Genomic DNA, 18,920 nt, shown 5'->3' on the forward strand with positions numbered 1-18,920 from the left:
TCTACACATTTATACACAACTATACAAATCTAACAATAAATATAATTCTAAACACAAGTCTAATGTGTAAATGTGTGAAAAAATTTTCAAGAGGAATTAATTGGAGTCAATTGGTAGGATGTAGGATGAGTTTGGTGAGTAGAGGATGTTTGATTGTTGGTTCTCGTTTTGGATAACCATGCCTTGGAAACTTGTGTTTTGTGGCATTGGTGCCTCCTCTTTGGTGCCATAGTAGTTGTAGGGTGAGAGGTAAGGGCTACTGACGGAGGTTAATGAGCAGTTGTAGCCTGACATGTAGTTAAGGTTTGGGTCAAGAGGGTCGACGTTATGCATTGGGTGTAGCATCTTATAGTCGTGCTCACTGTCAATGTTACTTACAACCATTTGTTCCTCTGCAAAGTTCCTTGATGGGCTTGTAAAGCCATTAAAGGAGGGCATGCTGAAGCTCGAATCCTGTGATTGGCTGTAGTCTTTTGGCTGGCTGTACTGCTGTGGCTGTGAGTACTGTGATTGACTATACTGTGACTGTGAGTAGTCTTGAGACTGAGAGTAGTCTTGGGAATAGTCCTGTGAGTGACAGTAGTCTTGAGAGTTCACAAACAGGTTACAATTTCCCCACATCAGGCTCTGATTGAACATGGTTGGAGTCATGTCAATCATATCTCCTTCAGGTTTAACCCTGGCAACTCTTGCGAGTGTGGGTGTGACCTGTTTCTCATGACTCATAGGATTATTGATGAACTTTGGCCTGAGGGCATCAAAGTACATATCACCCATGCTGGCCTGAGTGGAACAACTCATAGGTGAACGTTTGTTGGTAACCTCAGTTCCAAACTCCTTGTTTGTGGGCTTTCTTCTTCTCCTTGTCCTGGGCTCGTTCTCATCGTCAAACTCCGGCGAAGTCTTAATGTAATGTGAGTTACTCCAGTCATGCCTCTCACGCCTGTTCTTCCTCAAACTACACTTCGGATGCTTCTCAATGTTCTTCATAAACTCAATTGCTGCCAATTTCGCTTTCTAATATCAAATTATCACATATACAATTAAATGTATAATTAAATATATAATTAACTATACAATTGACTATATAATTGACTATACAATTAAATACATAATTAAATACATAATTAACTATATAATTAAATATATAATTAAATATAAAATTAAATATAAAATTAAGTATAAAATACCTCAACATCCATATCGAAGTATTTGGGATGAAAGGTTCTACTACGTCTGGTTCCCTGGTCGTAGTAGAAGGCGAGCCATGCTCCCATGCGTTTGTTCCAGCTTACGCCGGGGAATCCGGAGCTGGATTGTGGCGAGGCTCTGGGTGGCGGTGGTAAAATGAACTTTTTGTTCGAGTACTTCTTGCCGTTTTTGAAGGAAACGGTCTTTGGGGCGGGGCTCTTTGGCGGCTCAGGTTTGGGCTCGTAGGCGTCGGCTGCCTTTTGGCTTGCCTCAACGCTGCTTGAGTTTTCTAACATGTTTTCGCTAGAATCTCCCATCTTGGATATGATACACTTATAGTACAGACAAATATTACAAATTAAAAAAACAGAAAAATGAACATAATAAAAGGAAATGTGTGTGTTCCTTTATCCTTGAGAATATTTTACAAAGTGATTAATTTTAGATATAGTACACGAAAACCAATTTAGTTAACTTATTTTTGTGATTAATCGAAAATTCCCGACATCACAAGGCTAAGAAGCAATGCTTACACACCTGACAATAACAAGTCAAAAAAATTAGAGATAAAAAAATTATCAACAGCCAAAATATAATTTACAAATTAATTCTGAGCTTTTGCTACAATTCCGAGAATTCACAATTTTCGACACTGTAAGTTATCACAAACATGCCTTATTTATCAACTTTACACTAAAAACTTTAATGTAAATGCTATGTTGTTTTTAAGAATCACTGTAATTCCAGGCTTCTTCAAAATAATCACAATTTACTTTACACCTCAACAATATTAACACAACAATCGGTTAATACAACTTTTGTGTGTAAAAAAATGATTATAATAATTTATTTTTAGTTGTTTTTACAATTCCTATTTATTTACAATGATGCACCCTCACGCATTATTCAGGTGTCATACATGTCGTTTTTCGAACACCCGTGAGAATCGCATCTTCTCCAAAAATGGATTCGTGCCTAATATTCCTTAAAGGCAAATTTATAATTTTAATTACCATTTTATTCACATTTCTTCCCCTTTTAGGGGAGAAGAACTTTGTTTACTCTTTCCAAACTCGTGATTCCACGCCTGATGGGAATATTCCCACAGTCGATGTACAAATGATACCACAAAAAAGGTATTCCAATCCCTTACACATTAAAACATTATTTTCTCCCAATCACACTTTTAACCATTAGTATTATGAATCCATGTAATTTTAGTTATTTAACTACTTAATACAATTATTTTTATATCCGAACATTCCAACAATTGTTTAATGAAATTTCTTTACACATTTAACTCAGATGGTTATCTTCCAGCCGCGAATTCCAAAATTTAAAAAAAGAAATCTCTTATGTCATTGATAAAGGTTCCAATACACGTATATAATTTATATATAAATATATTTTTAGTAAATATTACACAACCAAATTGAAACTTAGAATAATACAATAATATAATAGTGAATAATACTTATTAGAGATTGAGAAGGAGAAGAAGCGTTTAATGGACATGGAGGATTCTAGGTTTAACAATATTAAGCAATCGATTTTACAACTTATTCCCAGTTCGTATTTTCAATATAATTTACGTTAAATTATATAAATAATTTAATTTTAATGTGATATAGATTCCAGGAAAAAGTTTAAGAATGAAAGTTAATGTTTTAACCCAATTTGGACTATGTACACTAGTTTAAGCTAAAGCTTTAGATTCTTTATTTTCATTTTGTTTTATTCTTTTTAATTTTAATTTCAACCTGTAATAAACTATCCCTAATGTGTTATTTTAAATCAATTTCATTCTATTCTTGTATTTGCATATTTGTATTATAGAGATTCTGTTAAAATAACAATTTCTTTTTGTATTATAGTTTTTAATTTTATTGTTTTTTCAATTTAAAATGAGACCTTTAAGTGAAGACGAAGTTCAAATTGTTTTAAAGAAACTAGCATCATAGTAATTTTTAGTCCGTTAATAATATTAATTATAAATAGATGTAAAAATATGTTTTTTCTTAGTATTGGAGATAAGGTTCTTCAAATGGTTGAAAATAATCAATTTGGACAACATTACTTCCGCCTACACAATGAAAGAGTTTATTACATAAGGTAACCATGCTATATTACGTTTTATATCTCTAATTTTTCTTAGTTCTTGACATATTTAATTTAAGTATCAGCCTGCAAATTCAATTTATTTCTTTCTTTAGTGAAAATATACTTAAATATGTTGGCTCCATCAGTAGTAAAAAATTGGTAAGTCTTATTATTACAAACCTTTTACACATATTTAACCTATTTTCTCACATTTAAACTATTTTTCGCACATTTAAACTCACTCCAAAATATTTTTCACGTTAATTATTTATGGTAGATATCGGCTGGAGTTTGTTTGGGAAAGTTCACTAAATCGAAGCAGTTTAGATTACACATTACAGCGCTAGAGTACCTCTCATACTATTCTAAGAATAAAGTATGGCTAAAGATGGATCAACCTTTTCTATATGGTGGAAATGTACTAAAGGTTTGTACTACTTTTACACATTAATGATACAGAAACATGTCGATCAAATTAGTGAAGGAATTGAACAGAACGCAGGAGTTGTTGTTATGTCGAAAAACATTCCTCTTGGGTTTGGAATAACCTCAAAATCCACAGAGAATCTGAGGAACTCACTCCCAGATGATATCGCAGTTATAAACCAGGTAATTATTACATTGTTTATATCATTTTAGGCCGACATCGGACATTATTTACGTCATGAAGAGGAAATAATTTAACACCAACAATTTATTTTTAATCTTCTACGAAACGTTGATTACAGTACCTACACCTTACACTATTAATACATGACTAGTATGTGATTAGTATATATTTGTGGTAAAATGGCCAAAAATAGGCCAAAGTCAAAATTTAAAAAACATTCTAAGGATAAAAGTAAGAAAATAAAGGTTTCAAAGAATTTAATCAAGAATATAAATCATGATACTGTTAGTAAAGATTCTGTAACTAAGCCACGCAAAATCAAGATAAAATCCGATAAAGTAAGGAAGAAGGATTTTGAAAATGTAAATATTAAAAAATTCCAGACTTTGGAAGAATACAAATCATACATCTCCCAGATTTGCACCCAGGCTATAACGTACCCAGAAACTGAGTTAAACAATGTTAACCTTCTTTATAATATTATTGAAAAGAAAGGCGGCGGACCAGAAAACTTACTGGATTATGTGAAGAAGTTATCTGTTCTCTCCTTGGTTTCAGTAGTTTGTCACCTTCTGCCTCGTGTGAGCCACGAGTTAAATGAAGTGAATTTAGAAGTTGTAAAGAGGACTGAAACTGCACATTCGGCGAATGTTATAGCCCAGGAAAGGGAAATAACGAACAAAACCATCGAAATTAGGGACAAACTGATCACGTTCATAAAGAATAATTTGAACTCAAATCCAGATTTTTTCCTTCCTCTAGTTTCAAAATTAGTTGAGTCTGATAACAGAGTATCAGATGAACTTTTATCACTGTGTTTAAAGTATTCTAAGGTATCGGAATCCTGCCTTGAGTCCATTAACTCTTTGTTTACCTACGGGTCAATTGTTGATATTCACAGATATCTAAAATTCATTTTAAAGTCTTCACACACTAATCACAAGGTTGTTAGAGTTATTAATGAAATCCAAATTAACAAGAAACACGTAAGTTATTCATAATTAACATAACACTTAGCACCAATTTTTACTCTCTGAAGGCTGTTTAAAGAGTGAAAAAACGCCAAAATCAAAATTAAACAAGTAATCACATAATAATTTATTATTTTGTTAGGGAGGATAAGTACAAGAATGAGATTCTGAGTTGGATTATCACATATTATACAAAGTAATTTAGATTATTTAAACATTAATTTAGAGTATTGAGGGACTGTAAAAATTACAAGTTGATGGAGTCATGCATTGATGGTTTGGGGAAGTTCGGATTATTACTGGAGGAGAGTTTACAGGTAGAACTTCTGCTGGAGTTTAAAAGGATAGTAAACGATTTTATTGATAAGGATGTGAAGAATTACAGCTTAATAATATCAGGAATAAACGCAATAATTAAGATAGTGAAGCTGGTGACAAACTTTGAGTATAACTGGCTCTACGAAGTGTTCACTAGATTGGCCACCAGGATAGTTCCACTACTATTCCAGGGAGAATTACAATTCAACAAACATCCTGGATCAAATGATGAAGTCAATGGTGATGAAAATATGGATAGAAAAGAGACGAAAAAAGAGGAAGATTCTGTTTATTTCACTTGGCCCTGTGTAACAATAAAGTTCTTGAAATGCCTTGATAACATTTCAAACCTGCTTCTAAAATCGAATATTATCGCAGACTTTCAAGTTATATCTCAGCTGGTACAGGTTTTAGTCTCAATTTCACCACTCGTTGATTCTGACGTAGCAGTACCACTTATGTACTATGTAAGTTATTCCAACATTTATTGTTAAATTCAGGTCAATGATATAGTTTCAAAGACGCCAAAGCTCCAGGCGATCCTATCAAAGGAAGGAATTGTTTTCTCAGTGTTAACAAAGGGGAAATCGTCATACTGGGACTTGAAACTCTTAAAATCTCACTATTCACCTTACATAAGTTCCATATTTAACCAATCTAAGGAGCCAAACACAGTAATTCTAAAGCCAAAACATACTCCTACACCCTTGGTACTACTCATTCTTACACAATTATCCATTAAAATTCACAAAATATTAAACAATTATACAATATTATAAATAAATCTTCTTCTTATTTATTTGAGGATTAAATGTAGGAATCGAGGGGTGTTGATGCTAGTAAATTTTATAACCAAAGCGGCCTGGAGATGTATCAGATATTATTTTCAGTAGATTTTTTCGATAATTTAAAGACTTTAAAATCTTAAGCTGCAAAACAATAATTTTACACTATGTATAATGTAATGTGTGGTTTATCAGTTTCCACTTTAAATTATGGGACCAGAATTCATAATAAATATATTATTTTTATAATGAATTTTATTAAGGGGATAGTAGATGGAATATTGGCAACTGATATAGACTCGAGTACCGGGAAATCCAAGTATTCATACGACCCTGATGTCGCTCATGATGATTCTGATCCACATTCCCTGGGTGATATATTTCAAAATCGAATAATTTCAAACGATAATGTATTTTTAAACACTTCAATTTCTAACCTGAGTGAATTGTACAAAATTGAGAGAGAAAACTGTATTAAAGGACTGGTGCTCCGGTATGGCGAAGGCTGTGTACAACATCTTTCACAGTTACTTAAATCTAACCACGAAACTATACTCACCCTTTCAAACCAAATCCAAGGCTACCTCTCTGCATTAAATGACGTTAACAGCAGAATGGAATCTGCTGCCGTAGAGCACTTAAGACTTAAAAATGAGAACATTAACCTCGTTCAAGGTCTACAGCTCCTTGAATCTGAAAACAGTATTCTAAAATCTCAGCTAGAACAGGCAAACATAAATATAAAATCAAGCGAAAACCAAATTTCAATGCTAAATGGTATTTAACTACTTAATATTCACAATTTTGCACATTATATAATCCATTTAATATTTTTTTAGAACTTCTGAGGGAGAATAGGAACACTTTTGATAACATGAAGGACAGATGTGAAGAGTTTTACACACTAAAATCGCAAATCGAGAGTTTGAATAAGAAGTTAGCACTTTCTGAAAATCATATCGCTATGTTAAATAAGGAGAGAGACGAGTTCTGGTCAAACCCAAACCATAAATTAACAGACAATGTAAGTTCACAAAAATTGTAAAATTAATGCTTAGGATTATAAGAATAGAATACTAGAGGCTCTGCAGAGACAAGATAGAGCATTATCTGTAGCTAAACTCATGGCATCGCAAAATAGTCAATCAGGGTATTTTTTACTCAAATTTAAAATTTTTAACTAAATTATTTTTTTAAACTAATTTAAATGTTTTTTAGTCCTAAAAGTACTGGAATTAATCAAGAAACCCATCAGGAACCAGCTGTTAGTACTAATCAAATTAATAATTTATTTAGAGAGAAGTTGACCTTAAGGAGCTTTCTGATCTTAGACTTAGAGTTGACCAGCTTGAGGATGAGAATTCACATTTGAAGGAGATTAATGACAGTCTCCACACAATGTGTGCAGATATTAGCAAAAATTTAAAGGAAGTTAAGGCTACATACTTGAAGGAGTCAGTTGATAACATCAAGATGTTTATGCCTACCAAAACTAACCCTATACAACTCGTTTTCGTTCAGCCAACCGGAGTTTTAGACCTTAGTTTAGATCAGGAATATTTAAGTAAACTTTCTCAATCTAAAGATTCAGATTATAGTAAACAACAGTATCAACATTTGGATGCGTCTCACACACCACAGTCTACTCAACACTCCACTTCTAAGGATTCTTTAGGTTTAAATCCTTCACAATTGCAAAGCAATAAACCCAAACCTCAACGGAGACCTAAGAAAACAAAGATGAATTTAAGGTCAAAAGTAATTAATTACGTGACTAATCTCGACGCTTCCTCAAGCTCAGAGAGTGACGAGACTCATCCTCCTCAAACTATTCCTCAAGATACTGAAAATAAACATGGAAATCAGCCTGAAAGTTCACGACGAGCCGTTCGATCTCAATTTGAACCTAAAGTGCATCAAGTTGAATCTCATTCTGAACCTAATGTTGATCCTCATGAACCTCAAGTTGTTAGAGGTTTAGATAAAGGTCAGAGGCTGAGTAGTTGGAATTCAGATTGGGACTTTTTAGAGGAGGATCAATCGGCTTCAAATAAGGAAACAAGTGTTCAGCCTAGTACTGAAGAACCAAAAGTTGATACTTTAAATTTTAACAATAGTGGTTCGGATGAGAACAAATTATCGCATCCTACTTTCTCAGAAGATGGCATCTTCGACTCAATCATAAATGAACAAGAGAACGAGAATTCTGATCAAAAGGTCGAACCCGGTAAAAGCAAGGCTTGGGATGACCTGGATTTTGATACTTCTAATTCATAGAATAATTCTTTCTATTCTAATATACTATAATTGTAATATAATAGTATTTTAACCTAAATTCAATAATAATATAGTATTATGATAGTAGTATAACACTATTTTAGCAGAAGTATAATGTGTATTATATTACAAATTGTTTATCCTATTGAGTACAGTATTAAGTTCAGGATGAGTTTGTGATAGTTCCTTAAGTGATCTAAGCAAATGAGAGCACTTCTTTAACTGGTAGTCTAAAGAGTTTTATGTAAAATTCAACTGACCAGTGAATGAATTTAGTCTTTTGAAAAGTGAATCCTTAACCAAGTGAAGTTTAGAAATCCTTGAAAAGCTGAGTATCAAGTTTATTGTGACTAAAGGGCCTAAATTAGTGGATTCATTATTGATAATTGATGCTAGAGCCTCGTATAAGGGATCATTTGTGTAGTAGGAACGAGCAAAAACAAATGCAAAGTTCTCTAAATAGTCTTCACCAATAGGGCCCTTGTGGTCAATAATTCTTCTGGAAACATAGTCAAATAGCTCAGGTTTAGGATGACAAGAATTAATTAAATAGGCCAAAGACCTGAAAATTTTAATTAAAACATTAATTTAGTATTAATTACAGTAAAAGTAATTATAATATTAAATACCTTAAAAATAATTATAACATTAAATACCTTAAAAATAATTATAATATTAAATACCTTAAAGAAACTTCTTCTTTACTGGATTGAACCCTCTCAATAAAATAATCAAACAGTTTTCTTATCGAATCTTCAACCCTTTTATCCACTTTACACTTGTTTTTATTCCTTAATTTTGGTCCATACACCATAACAGTCAGGTACATTGAAAGGACACAGAGTTTAGATTCTGTGAAGTCAGATTTAGAAAGAAATATTAACAATTGATCAAGAAACTGAACCATTACAGTGTCAATAAAGTGTGAAAAGTTGTTCTTTGGAAATTCAGAACTGTTTAAACCGGCTGGAATTGGAGTTTTAAATAGATTTATAACAGAACTATCAGCTAACTCAAAAATGAAAGGATTTGATAAAATGCCAGGATAAACAAGTAGGTTATTGGAATTAAATCTCAGTGGTCCTGATTGGCCACTTCTAAATTTTGGACTGACATTTTCAAATGAATTGGAGTTTAAACCGTCAAGAATATCTGAAAATAATAAATTGGAAGAACAAGTTTCTTCATGTTTAACTACATTTGAGGTTTTATTTTCAAAGTTGTGAGTATTTATTCTATGGTACAGACGCAATTTAGAGAAAATTTTAAGTAATGATAAAGTATTTGATGAGTTTAAATATTCGATAAAATGATATTTTGGTACAGGAGTATTAACTTGCCTTAATATTCCATTATTCCATTCCAATTTTAGAGTAGGAACATTTGAATTGTAAAACTTGTTGTTGTATTTTAAAAACAAATCACTTGTACTGATCAAGATGTTTATACACTTATCAAATTTGCATTCTTTTGGATGTTTACTCAAATATTTAAGGTAATTTATGAATATTAGCCACTCTGTGCGATTCTTAACAACATCATGTGTCAAGGGTTCAGATATAGAGTTAGGAGTTGAAGGGGAAATTGATGAAGTTAAATTCCTCTTATGTTTAAATGGAAGGAAACAGTTGTTAGATGTGTTAACAAAGTTTTTTAGAAATCTGAAAAATAGCATTATCCATTACTTTAAAATTAGTATAGAATAAAGTCAAAGTGATCATAATATAAACACATATATAAAATATAATTACAATATCAAGAATTTGTTTAAAATTTATATAAAAAATTAACGAAATTAATTATTAGGTAAAGATTCTAATTATACTGTGGTGTAAAATAAAACATAATTATAATTAAATAGTATACAAATTTTCAAAATTAAACTTGAAAATTATTTAATATAATAATGTAATGTCTAATTACATATTTTAATTCATATACTATGATGATAAGAGCACATAAAGTATGAGTTCATCAGAGGATAATATCAACGAGGAGGATAATACCGATGAATCATCATATTACGATTCATCAGATGAGGAATCATTTGACGAGTCTAAAGTCGGAATCGCACTCGAGCTTCCAAAAAGACAAAACAGAGGGAAAAAGTCGGTTTTAAACCGTTAATTCTGGTTTTAGATACACCCAGCTCGTTGGAGAGGAACTAGAAAAAGATCAGCAGTTTTGGGGGCATTCTACATGGCAAGAAGATGAAGTGGATGATGATTACAATTGCAGTGAAGGAGAGGAGCAGTACGCTTACTCTACAGATTCAGATTTTGATGACCCTGAAGAAGAGGTACAGAAATTTCAATTTGATATTAATATTTTAGGAAAATGAAGAAGTCGATGAATCCCAATTTAAGGAACCGAAAAAGAAAAAGTTCGGTGCATATGTTGACCCAATGCTGCTGGCTAGTAAGAGAACTATACAGGCCTTGACGAGAAGAAAGGTATTTAATTATCTATCACAACTTTTAGGCACCTGATTCAAGCCCATCAAAGAAGCAAACAACTCCGCAATATAAACCAACCCTTAGTCCAGAAGGTGTGATTACACTATTAATATTCAAATTATTATCTATATATTAATATAATTATTAATATAATTTGTAGATTTTAAGAGAGAAAGGCGTGAAACTACAAAACAGAAAACAGAAGCTATTCGTGAGTTGGAGGAGTATCGAAAGATAAAAAAGGTTTTTATTTTCATTTAATATTTTATTTTAGAGAAGGGGTTCCAATAGGGGCAGACCAAAGACTAGAACGCGTTTACCGAAAGTATACACACAGGAGGAACTTATTGAAGAAGCTAAAAGAACAGAAGAAGCTAATAGGAAATCACTAAAAAGCCTACAAGCATGGGTAATCATTAAAATTATATAAAATATATATTGAATATATAAAATCCCGGTGAATATAATATAATATAATGTAGGAAGATGAAAGAAAGAAGTATACAGAGACGAAAAGATCGACATATAAGGGCCATTATGATATTTGGATAAGCTGGAATTCACTACTATCAGTAGTAAACCCATACAAGCTAGATGAGGAAGGTAATCCGATGGAAACAATCTCACCACAAGTGGAAGAAAAACCCCTAGAACTTTACATGTTCACAACAGGAAAACTGCCTGAATATTATGAAAAAGCAAGAATGGATAAGATAGCCTTGGAGAGCAGTGAGAAGCCAAAGTGCGCCATCACAGGGCAGGAAGCAAAGTATCTCGACCCCGTGACGAGAAAATACTATAGCACAGTAGAAGCCTTTAAAATGCTTCGTGTACAATATAATGATGAAAAGTCGGATATAACAGAACCCAAAATTTATAATTTAAATGATGAAACACCAAACTACGTTAAATGTGAGGATTAAATATGATCCACAAATTTAAAATTTTTTAATTTTTCCTAAAATTTATATTTTTTAAATATTTTAGATTCAAATAATTTTAAAAATTTTGGAAATTCATCAAACAAATCAAGTAGTGATATGGTTATGGTGTACAGATCGCCTGGATTTTCTAATCAGACTATTTAAACTTAAAATCAATTAATTTTAAGGTTCCAAAAATATGGAGCCGCCAAACGAACCAACCCAGGCTCCGTCGAAGCCTGAATTCCCATGGTTGCCGAAGGAGTGTATCTTTACTATGCAGCAATGGCTATATCGACGAACGCTTCATACAAAAAGATATAAAAAGAGATACGTGGTACTGCACAACGAAAGACTTTATAGTTTCACCAAGCTTCCGTCATTTGAAAAGTTTGATTTAAATAATATTCACTCAGTTTTGAGATCAGCATCAAATAGCTGGATTTTAACAGGATCTGTAGTATCAGCAGACCCAGACGTCAATACAGGACTCTTTAAATGGAAAATAGAGTTCAAAAATTATAAGAAACCAGTAACATCAATTGAGAACATCAATAAGTTCTTGACAGATAAACCAGATTTGACTATAGGAAATGTAGATCATATAGACTGTATATTTGAAGATGTAACATCGTCTGTTCTTGAAAACAAGAGCGCAAATATAGAACCGCAGGATTGTTTGTGGTTTGCAACGACTAATCATAAGATCGCATCAGTAAGTGTTATGTACTAATTAATATAATGTAGGACTGGCTAATAGCACTATTATATACATCAAGATACGGGTCTCTGTATAATTTAATATACAAAAATCCGTCTAGAAGAAGATTTCAGCAGTTCACACTACCATGGTACCTGATGGCGTTGGACTACTTTCCAAACCTATCCAAGGATGAAAACTCAAAACAGCCATTAACCTCGTTTACATATATAAAGATAGAGATTAAAAGGGTCTTTGACTTCCCAATGCTCCCAAACGCAAAAATCTACTGCGCGGTGGAGTTTAATAGTAGTTTTTACATTATACAACTGCATAGATTTGAACACGAGAATCTCACCTCGACACCCTCAGCAATGGTCCGTGACGACGATTCAGTTTCAAGTTTAACAGCATACATTAGTAGAAACTCGGAGTACTCGATTCATAAGCTACCATCAGATGAATTAAGTCAAATACAAGTTAATTGCCAGAAGACGTATTTAGGAGATGATGAAGGCTCACAATCAAGTTATTATCCAACTAATGTACAATTTTCGACATTGGAAAATGGTATTGGTAAACTCAATCCCCAATTAAACACAGTAGCACCGACTAATACAAGTGTACCAAATTCAGTAGCAGGACCGCCAGAAGATGACCCTCAGAACGTAATAACAAGGCTTCTAAACTTAAACTCCCACAAGGATATCAAGAAGAAGCAGGTCGTGGAAAAGAGAAGCATAATTTATGACGGAGCATCAGTGTACATCCCAGTGTATAAAAATACAACACAAGAAATAGTATGGCTGCATTTCTTCGGAGACTATGACGTGTATATGGGAACAGCAAGCATTAGGGATGTTGATTTTGCATCAAGAGACCCAGCGCCAGTGAAGACGTGTATGATAAAGTTCATTGAGGGATTAAACCCGCTACACTATAAAAGAGTAGACGTGTCAAGCTATAAAGGCGAGTCGACAGTGTTGAACAAGTCAAGCGCAAGGTCAATTTCAAACGATAGAGGATTTGTAGAATTGTCAGTAATAATACCAAAACACCTGGGGAATTTCCTAGACCCAGTGATAATATCGCATGGATCGCCGAAAGAATATTTATCAAACGCAAGCAGATCATCAATATCAGTAGGAATACAAATGTTGATAGCAAATATAAAGAGAGTCAGACAGTCGTTTACAGTTTTAAAGGATATAATACACGCATTGAAGTCGATCCTGGAGTTTAGAAGTATGTTCACCTCATTCACAGCAATGTTCTACTTCATACTGGTCTTTGGAATATTCCCAAACCGAATGCTCGTAATTTTCCTGTTGCCCATCCTGGCATATATAGTGTGCACACACCCAAGTTTCATCGATTTAACGTTCCTTTTCTTGCTCAAATTCCCAATTTTAATCGCAATTCTGCCAAAGAGATTTACATACCCATTTCTGCTCATGCCAAAGCTCTCGTGTATACTATGCTCTAAAAAGCCGAGTTTTTTGAAACAGAACGCACAAATTGTTGATCCAGACATGGTCTCGAAAGAGGAAATCTCATCTAAAACATTTCAGTACTCATCGAATAAGAAGCTGCCAAAGTCAATGTACCTGAATCCGAACACCAACGATGAGGCAGAAGTCATAGTGAACCCCTTCTCAGCAGCAAACGCAATACAAGTAAACACAGACTCAAATAGGAAAAGAGACAAATCACAAGATTCATTTGATGAAAATAATATGTTGAACCAGCCAACCTACGTGGATTTTGAGAAGAGAATATCAGTACACCTAAATAGCCTGCCAATGATCACCTCAAAACACTTGCTTAACGACTCAATAGAGATAACAAGATACAAAGGAACCAGAATCGAAACGTGTAAGCATAGAGGAATCATCATGTCATACCTGAGCGTGATGTTTATAAATGAAATGGGGGTTGAATTATTTGATAGCGTCCACGGAGACGGGCTCTCAATAATTAAGGGGTACCACGATATATACTATAACATACCGCCATACAGACACGTGCCATTCTGGCCCAACGTGAAGTTCACGTTGTATTTCTTGTTTTATATGTTCTTTTTGACGTTTTTTGGGGGAATATCGAATTTCCAGCTCCTGCACCTGCTTCACAGAAATAAACTCATTTGCAGACTAACGCTGGAGTCGAAAGGAGTAGTTGAAACAAAACCAAAGAGCCAACAACAACAAACGAAGCAAAAGAATGTATCGCTGTATGAAAATGAAAGGAGGATTTTGTTCGGAAAGTTTTCAAAGCTTAATTTAAGGTTCTATGAAAGGGGGTATTTTTCAACAGAAGACGGCCAGTTTGTGTCAGTAGACTTGAGTAAATACTTAGTGCGCTTGGTAGTCAATGAGAACACGGATCAAGAAGGATGGACATACGCAAAGAATTGGAATTCACAGTTTACAAATAAACCAAATTCAATGACATTTGTGAGGAGAAGAAAGTGGATACTGACCCCAAACGATAGTAAAAACATAGAGTATATACTGAAGAGCAGATTCTCATCGAAACTTTCATCAGACTACTTTGTAAACATGGCACAAAATGATAAAAACAACCAAGTTGAAAATGATTGTGTTAGCCTAACAAGTGACGAATCGTGGGGGACCTCAAAACTATCAACAGCAAACGTTAAAAATAACTTAAATGAGATAGCGTTGGAGGATAAAAATAAGTTAGTTAATGGCATAGGGCTAGAACAATTAGGGATTAATGAAAATTCTAAAGCAACCAAGAAATCAAGCGACACAAACTATGACATATCCTCTCAGGATGATGAAAACATAGCACGACTGTACTTTAGAAAGGGGAAAGTGAAGAGATTAGTTGACAGGATAAAGGACGCAAGAGAAAGGAGAAAGACTCAGAAACAAGACAACTCAAATATGCAGCAATACATAAACTCACTAGTAGGGAATAAAACCTCTGATAAATCAAGTGACATTGATAAACAAAAACAACCAAGGAGATTACATCTGCTGCGGGCACTTAGAAAGGGGAAATACTCAGAAAACATAAGTACTACATCTGAACTAGGGAATAACCACGTTAATAACTTGTTGCAAGACACAGAACCTGAAATAAGATCAGTATACTCAGGATTAAGATATAGAGAAAAGAGTGAGTCCTCATTACAAACGATTTCAGATGTGCAAAATGAAGGTGATGGGAATGATTTATTGATGTCATTGATGAATTTGAACCAGAATGACCCTTCACAGACGATTTCAGAAAACGAGATTTTCCTACCATCAACAATCACCCTAAACCTTAATGAAGACATATTACCCCAACCATCAAGTCTAAACGATACCACACCTTTTGACCCTAATTACGTGAAAAAGAGGCCCCCCAAAGTAACAACAATCAGGAAGTTGTACAGATTTACAAAACCGCTGGAAAAGGATATAATAACAAAAGAACAGTCTGCCACTAAGTTATCCACATCAAAGATCGCAAAGTTGGTTAATTACTTAACGTCTCTACATAACCCAGACGAGACTCCCATGTCGGATCGTACTCCATACTCAACAATATCACAATTTTCAACAGATTCACAAGGTAATAATAGATAAATTGTACATATTTTGAGCATATTTGTAGTTTAGTTACATATTTAGTTAGATTATATATATGGTTACCCTTAAATACTCTGTTAGTATTAAATGGTTGATATATTTATAAACTTAACTTAAAATTTGATCAGGAGTTAAGAGGAAGAGCATGATAAGGAAGGTGTTTGAGACGATGTTTGCAATTTTGTTCGCACTGCCGATTTGCATACTGCTGGACTTGGGGAAGCTGTTTGTGGGATTCTTTTGGCTCCTGTTGAGAACAGTGCTGGGAATACCAGAACCAGTGGAAGAAAGAAGACCGACAGTAACGAAACAAAGGGTGTTCAAGTATAGAGCAGTGTGTAGATTAGCAATGACAGAAGAAGATGAGTTGTATTTTAGACTAGTAAAACCGAGAAGATGCTTTATGTTGGGAGAAAGGTTAAAGATATTCAAAAGAATATGTTATGCAGAAAACATGTATTTTGTACATAACCTGAATAAGCTGATGATTGACTCTACCAGGAAATATGGATCAGAGTCAGATTCATCATCAGACGAAGAGTCAGTGGGATCACTAATGGCATTAAGAGAAAGTATGGAAAGGTCGTTTTCGAACCAATATTTGGAAGATTCTGATACGTTATTGGAGTCAGATATAGAGACAATAAATAGAAACGAAATAACATCAGAAGATGATTTGGAAGATTTGAGAACCTTTTCAATGAACCCGTTTGATTTGGATGAAAGTGATGAGGAAATACTGAATATGATGAGAAAATCATACGACTCAACAGAGAACATAGAAGAGACGGTGAAAAAAGTAAAGAAGAAGAAAGGTAAAATAGCAAATTACATTTCTGGAATATATTCTAAAAGAATGTCAAGAAAAGGAAAATATGTAGATGAACAACACTTGTCAGATTATGACCAAGACTCAGATGAAAATATAGAAACAGGTAATAAAATAGGAGTAATAGGAATGTTAAAGAAAGTGAAGGATCAGATAGTAATGGCAAATTACAAAATTAACCTGTACAATATGAGATTTGAGAAGTTTTTGAACATGTTCTCATGGAAAAATTACTCTGTGACCACCATAGTATTGTTTTTGCTGATACTGATCATAATGATAAACCTGTTCTTCAGCATAGAAATCATAATGCTGGCATATATCCTGTACCAATTCAAGGCAGGATACAAGAGAGGAACGTGGGAAAGAATAGTATTAAGTACAACAAAGAGGCATATAAGTAAAGCAATAGTGGAATTGGAGATTTTCAGACCATTTTGGGACCTATCAACACACCAAATACAGGTTTTGTCAAATAGAATCAAGGCCTTTTCGTCAATAGAGCTGGAAATCAACACAATTAGAGAAGCAAAAGACGAAGCACACCTGGCATATATAGTGTCAGATCGATTAATTAACGGGAAATTCGCAAGAAATTGGAAAAGATACAGATGGATCAACAACCTGTTCAGGCAGGCACCATGTAAACAATATTAATTTCATTTTAAATTTATTACAATTTTTTATATATGGAATTATGCACATTTAATGTTAATTACGGATACCTAGAAGGTATAGTACGTGGATATCGATCCACATTCCTAACTGCCATGGATTATAAGAAAATGGGAGTGGCAGAGTCTCTAGAGGATCTGAGAACAGTTCTGGAGGCAACAGATTATACATCGGCGTTTATAGATGAACAGGCACAAATTACAACTAAGTTAATCTCGAAAAGATGCAAGGAAAAACTAGCGTCAGACTACCAGTAAGCACAACCACATAATTCTTCAATACATAGGTACCTAAGGCAGCAATCGGACGGAGATTTAGCAGTATTTTTAGACTTCATAGCGTAAGTTTAAAAAAATTAAAAAACAACCCAAATGTGTAGGAGAGAAAAGATGATTGATAATCTCATAGCCCTACTACAAGGATTGCTAAATAAAACTGATCCGGACGAGCTTATGGATAGATTAGACCCAATAGGATGGTTTCGAGGAATAAAGGCATTATTGAGCTCAGAAATAGGCCAATCAGCCGAAGAACTCTATAGAATAATTTTATGTGATACACCCATAGGTAGGAAGGATAAAATTATATAAATGAAAACACATATATAAATAAATATAATTATTATCAGGACCATATTTTGAAAGGTATTTACCAACAGTTACATATACAAGAGGATCGAGCAGTAATATTGATAAGACTCACAAGATACTGGATTCTGCAAATATAGCGATCATGAAGGCAACACTTAAAAAGATGTGGCTCGAGGACTTTTACAACTTCTCGGTGTCACTAGGAGGAACAACAGCAGATGTCATGGGCCATATTCTTAAGACGGAAGCAGATTTTAAGGCGCTCTCTCTCACCCTCAACTGCCTTAACATGACACAAACGGCAGTTCAACAGGATAGGAATAAACTTTACCCATCAATAGGGTATTTATACCCGTATGGAACAGATAAGCTGTGTAAAGCATTCAACGAAACTACAGTTCAAGCAGCTCTGGTGCCATATCCAAGATACGCGGAACTTTATGAGTCGTCGAAATCAAATTTCAGAGTATCTTCTTACACATTCAATAATTTTATTAGGCAGAAGCAAGAGTAACTAAATACGACGCGAGTGAGAAGTCTTTGGAGGACCTGTTCTACGCGGAAAGCGTCCACCTGTGTGAGATGAGCTTCGAACAACAACTCCATTTTGGAATCTTCTACGCGTGGGTAAAACTCAAGGAACAAGAAATAAGAAATATCACATGGATTGCAGACATGATTCTGCTTAAAAGAAGAGAAGAAATCTCGAGAGTTTTGCCGATTTTTAAATCTAGGGTGTAGAGTTAGAGAAGGAGGTGTCTTTACATATGTGTGTACATTATATGAATGGAATCATTAGGAATCACGTGAAAATCAAGTGGATCTATGATAAAAACAGCTTATTTAATTAAATCAAGTAATAATTCATAAATCTATAAATGTGCTTGAAA

General features: G+C 33.9%; 9 protein-coding genes across 9 annotated transcripts; 7 read left to right on the forward strand and 2 right to left on the reverse strand.

Annotated features, from left to right (window-relative positions):
• Nucleotides 1–64: 64 nt before the first annotated feature.
• TpMuguga_04g00428 (AP2 domain protein) lies at nt 65–2,243 on the reverse strand. Its single transcript, XM_758970.2, has 2 exons — nt 1,191–2,243; nt 65–1,017 (listed from the first exon to the last, which is right to left on the reverse strand). Exons 1-2 carry the CDS (start codon nt 1,506–1,508, stop codon nt 97–99), a joined length of 1,239 nt encoding a protein of 412 aa, XP_764063.1. The 5' UTR covers nt 1,509–2,243; the 3' UTR covers nt 65–96.
• On the forward strand, nt 1,737–2,909 carry TpMuguga_04g00429 (putative integral membrane protein). The gene is made up of 5 exons (XM_758971.2): nt 1,737–1,845; nt 2,102–2,327; nt 2,497–2,561; nt 2,673–2,759; nt 2,823–2,909. Exons 2-5 carry the CDS (start codon nt 2,155–2,157, stop codon nt 2,852–2,854), a joined length of 357 nt encoding a protein of 118 aa, XP_764064.2. The 5' UTR covers nt 1,737–1,845; nt 2,102–2,154; the 3' UTR covers nt 2,855–2,909.
• Nucleotides 2,910–3,050: 141 nt separating this feature from the next.
• NIP7 (60S ribosome subunit biogenesis protein NIP7-like protein) lies at nt 3,051–4,011 on the forward strand. The gene is made up of 6 exons (XM_758972.2): nt 3,051–3,151; nt 3,214–3,303; nt 3,405–3,450; nt 3,569–3,718; nt 3,751–3,900; nt 3,931–4,011. The coding sequence occupies exons 1-6, from the start codon at nt 3,096–3,098 to the stop codon at nt 3,973–3,975; spliced, it is 537 nt and encodes a 178-aa protein (XP_764065.1). The 5' UTR covers nt 3,051–3,095; the 3' UTR covers nt 3,976–4,011.
• Nucleotides 4,012–4,059: 48 nt separating this feature from the next.
• On the forward strand, nt 4,060–6,166 carry TpMuguga_04g00431 (uncharacterized protein). Its single transcript, XM_758973.2, has 6 exons — nt 4,060–4,887; nt 4,919–4,983; nt 5,015–5,068; nt 5,099–5,657; nt 5,691–5,900; nt 6,008–6,166. The coding sequence occupies exons 1-6, from the start codon at nt 4,081–4,083 to the stop codon at nt 6,116–6,118; spliced, it is 1,806 nt and encodes a 601-aa protein (XP_764066.1). The 5' UTR covers nt 4,060–4,080; the 3' UTR covers nt 6,119–6,166.
• Nucleotides 6,167–6,191: 25 nt separating this feature from the next.
• TpMuguga_04g00432 (uncharacterized protein) lies at nt 6,192–8,339 on the forward strand. The gene is made up of 5 exons (XM_758974.2): nt 6,192–6,752; nt 6,815–6,999; nt 7,034–7,125; nt 7,194–7,239; nt 7,272–8,339. Exons 1-5 carry the CDS (start codon nt 6,224–6,226, stop codon nt 8,250–8,252), a joined length of 1,833 nt encoding a protein of 610 aa, XP_764067.1. The 5' UTR covers nt 6,192–6,223; the 3' UTR covers nt 8,253–8,339.
• A 23-nt stretch (nt 8,340–8,362) lies between these two features.
• Nucleotides 8,363–10,047, reverse strand: TpMuguga_04g00433 (uncharacterized protein). The gene is made up of 3 exons (XM_758975.2): nt 8,936–10,047; nt 8,513–8,814; nt 8,363–8,482 (listed from the first exon to the last, which is right to left on the reverse strand). Exons 1-3 carry the CDS (start codon nt 9,925–9,927, stop codon nt 8,379–8,381), a joined length of 1,398 nt encoding a protein of 465 aa, XP_764068.1. The 5' UTR covers nt 9,928–10,047; the 3' UTR covers nt 8,363–8,378.
• An 83-nt stretch (nt 10,048–10,130) lies between these two features.
• TpMuguga_04g00434 (YL1 nuclear family protein) lies at nt 10,131–11,672 on the forward strand. The gene is made up of 7 exons (XM_758976.2): nt 10,131–10,360; nt 10,392–10,551; nt 10,586–10,705; nt 10,734–10,800; nt 10,869–10,951; nt 10,983–11,117; nt 11,191–11,672. Exons 1-7 carry the CDS (start codon nt 10,218–10,220, stop codon nt 11,629–11,631), a joined length of 1,149 nt encoding a protein of 382 aa, XP_764069.1. The 5' UTR covers nt 10,131–10,217; the 3' UTR covers nt 11,632–11,672.
• Nucleotides 11,673–11,830: 158 nt separating this feature from the next.
• Nucleotides 11,831–17,422, forward strand: TpMuguga_04g00435 (putative integral membrane protein; the record flags this gene model as incomplete). Its single annotated transcript, XM_758977.1, has 3 exons — nt 11,831–12,346; nt 12,379–15,919; nt 16,065–17,422. The coding sequence occupies 3 exons, from the start codon at nt 11,831–11,833 to the stop codon at nt 17,420–17,422; spliced, it is 5,415 nt and encodes a 1,804-aa protein (XP_764070.1).
• Nucleotides 17,423–17,433: 11 nt separating this feature from the next.
• atp6v0d1 (ATP synthase (C/AC39) subunit family protein) lies at nt 17,434–18,771 on the forward strand (the record flags this gene model as incomplete). The annotated part of the gene is made up of 5 exons (XM_758978.2): nt 17,434–17,693; nt 17,727–17,780; nt 17,820–18,007; nt 18,069–18,496; nt 18,529–18,771. The coding sequence occupies exons 1-5, from the start codon at nt 17,455–17,457 to the stop codon at nt 18,769–18,771; spliced, it is 1,152 nt and encodes a 383-aa protein (XP_764071.1). The 5' UTR covers nt 17,434–17,454.
• Between the last annotated feature and the right edge of the window lie 149 nt (nt 18,772–18,920).

This window comes from Theileria parva (genome assembly GCF_000165365.1).
Source record: "Theileria parva strain Muguga chromosome 4 map unlocalized ctg_529, whole genome shotgun sequence".
Classification (NCBI taxonomy): domain Eukaryota; phylum Apicomplexa; class Aconoidasida; order Piroplasmida; family Theileriidae; genus Theileria; species Theileria parva.

Coding starts and splice junctions, on each gene's coding strand:
- TpMuguga_04g00428 (XM_758970.2), bottom strand. CDS start 1,508: ATGGGAGATTCTAGCGAAAACATGTTAGAAAACTCAAGCAGCGTTGAG. Junction 1,018..1,190: donor ACTTCGATATGGATGTTGAG/GTATTTTATACT, acceptor ATTTGATATTAG/AAAGCGAAATTGGCAGCAAT.
- TpMuguga_04g00429 (XM_758971.2), top strand. CDS start 2,155: ATGGATTCGTGCCTAATATTCCTTAAAGGCAAATTTATAATTTTAATT. Junction 2,328..2,496: donor CAAATGATACCACAAAAAAG/GTATTCCAATCC, acceptor CATTTAACTCAG/ATGGTTATCTTCCAGCCGCG. Junction 2,760..2,822: donor GATTTTACAACTTATTCCCA/GTTCGTATTTTC, acceptor AATGTGATATAG/ATTCCAGGAAAAAGTTTAAG.
- NIP7 (XM_758972.2), top strand. CDS start 3,096: ATGAGACCTTTAAGTGAAGACGAAGTTCAAATTGTTTTAAAGAAACTA. Junction 3,152..3,213: donor TTAAAGAAACTAGCATCATA/GTAATTTTTAGT, acceptor GTTTTTTCTTAG/TATTGGAGATAAGGTTCTTC. Junction 3,719..3,750: donor ATGGTGGAAATGTACTAAAG/GTTTGTACTACT, acceptor TTAATGATACAG/AAACATGTCGATCAAATTAG.
- TpMuguga_04g00431 (XM_758973.2), top strand. CDS start 4,081: ATGGCCAAAAATAGGCCAAAGTCAAAATTTAAAAAACATTCTAAGGAT. Junction 4,984..5,014: donor CCAAAATCAAAATTAAACAA/GTAATCACATAA, acceptor TTATTTTGTTAG/GGAGGATAAGTACAAGAATG. Junction 5,069..5,098: donor ATTATCACATATTATACAAA/GTAATTTAGATT, acceptor ACATTAATTTAG/AGTATTGAGGGACTGTAAAA.
- TpMuguga_04g00432 (XM_758974.2), top strand. CDS start 6,224: ATGAATTTTATTAAGGGGATAGTAGATGGAATATTGGCAACTGATATA. Junction 7,000..7,033: donor ACCATAAATTAACAGACAAT/GTAAGTTCACAA, acceptor ATTAATGCTTAG/GATTATAAGAATAGAATACT. Junction 7,240..7,271: donor AAACCCATCAGGAACCAGCT/GTTAGTACTAAT, acceptor TAATTTATTTAG/AGAGAAGTTGACCTTAAGGA.
- TpMuguga_04g00433 (XM_758975.2), bottom strand. CDS start 9,927: ATGCTATTTTTCAGATTTCTAAAAAACTTTGTTAACACATCTAACAAC. Junction 8,815..8,935: donor AAAGAAGAAGTTTCTTTAAG/GTATTTAATATT, acceptor TAAAATTTTCAG/GTCTTTGGCCTATTTAATTA. Junction 8,483..8,512: donor AAGACTAAATTCATTCACTG/GTCAGTTGAATT, acceptor AAAACTCTTTAG/ACTACCAGTTAAAGAAGTGC.
- TpMuguga_04g00434 (XM_758976.2), top strand. CDS start 10,218: ATGAGTTCATCAGAGGATAATATCAACGAGGAGGATAATACCGATGAA. Junction 10,801..10,868: donor ACCAACCCTTAGTCCAGAAG/GTGTGATTACAC, acceptor TATAATTTGTAG/ATTTTAAGAGAGAAAGGCGT. Junction 10,952..10,982: donor AGTATCGAAAGATAAAAAAG/GTTTTTATTTTC, acceptor ATTTTATTTTAG/AGAAGGGGTTCCAATAGGGG.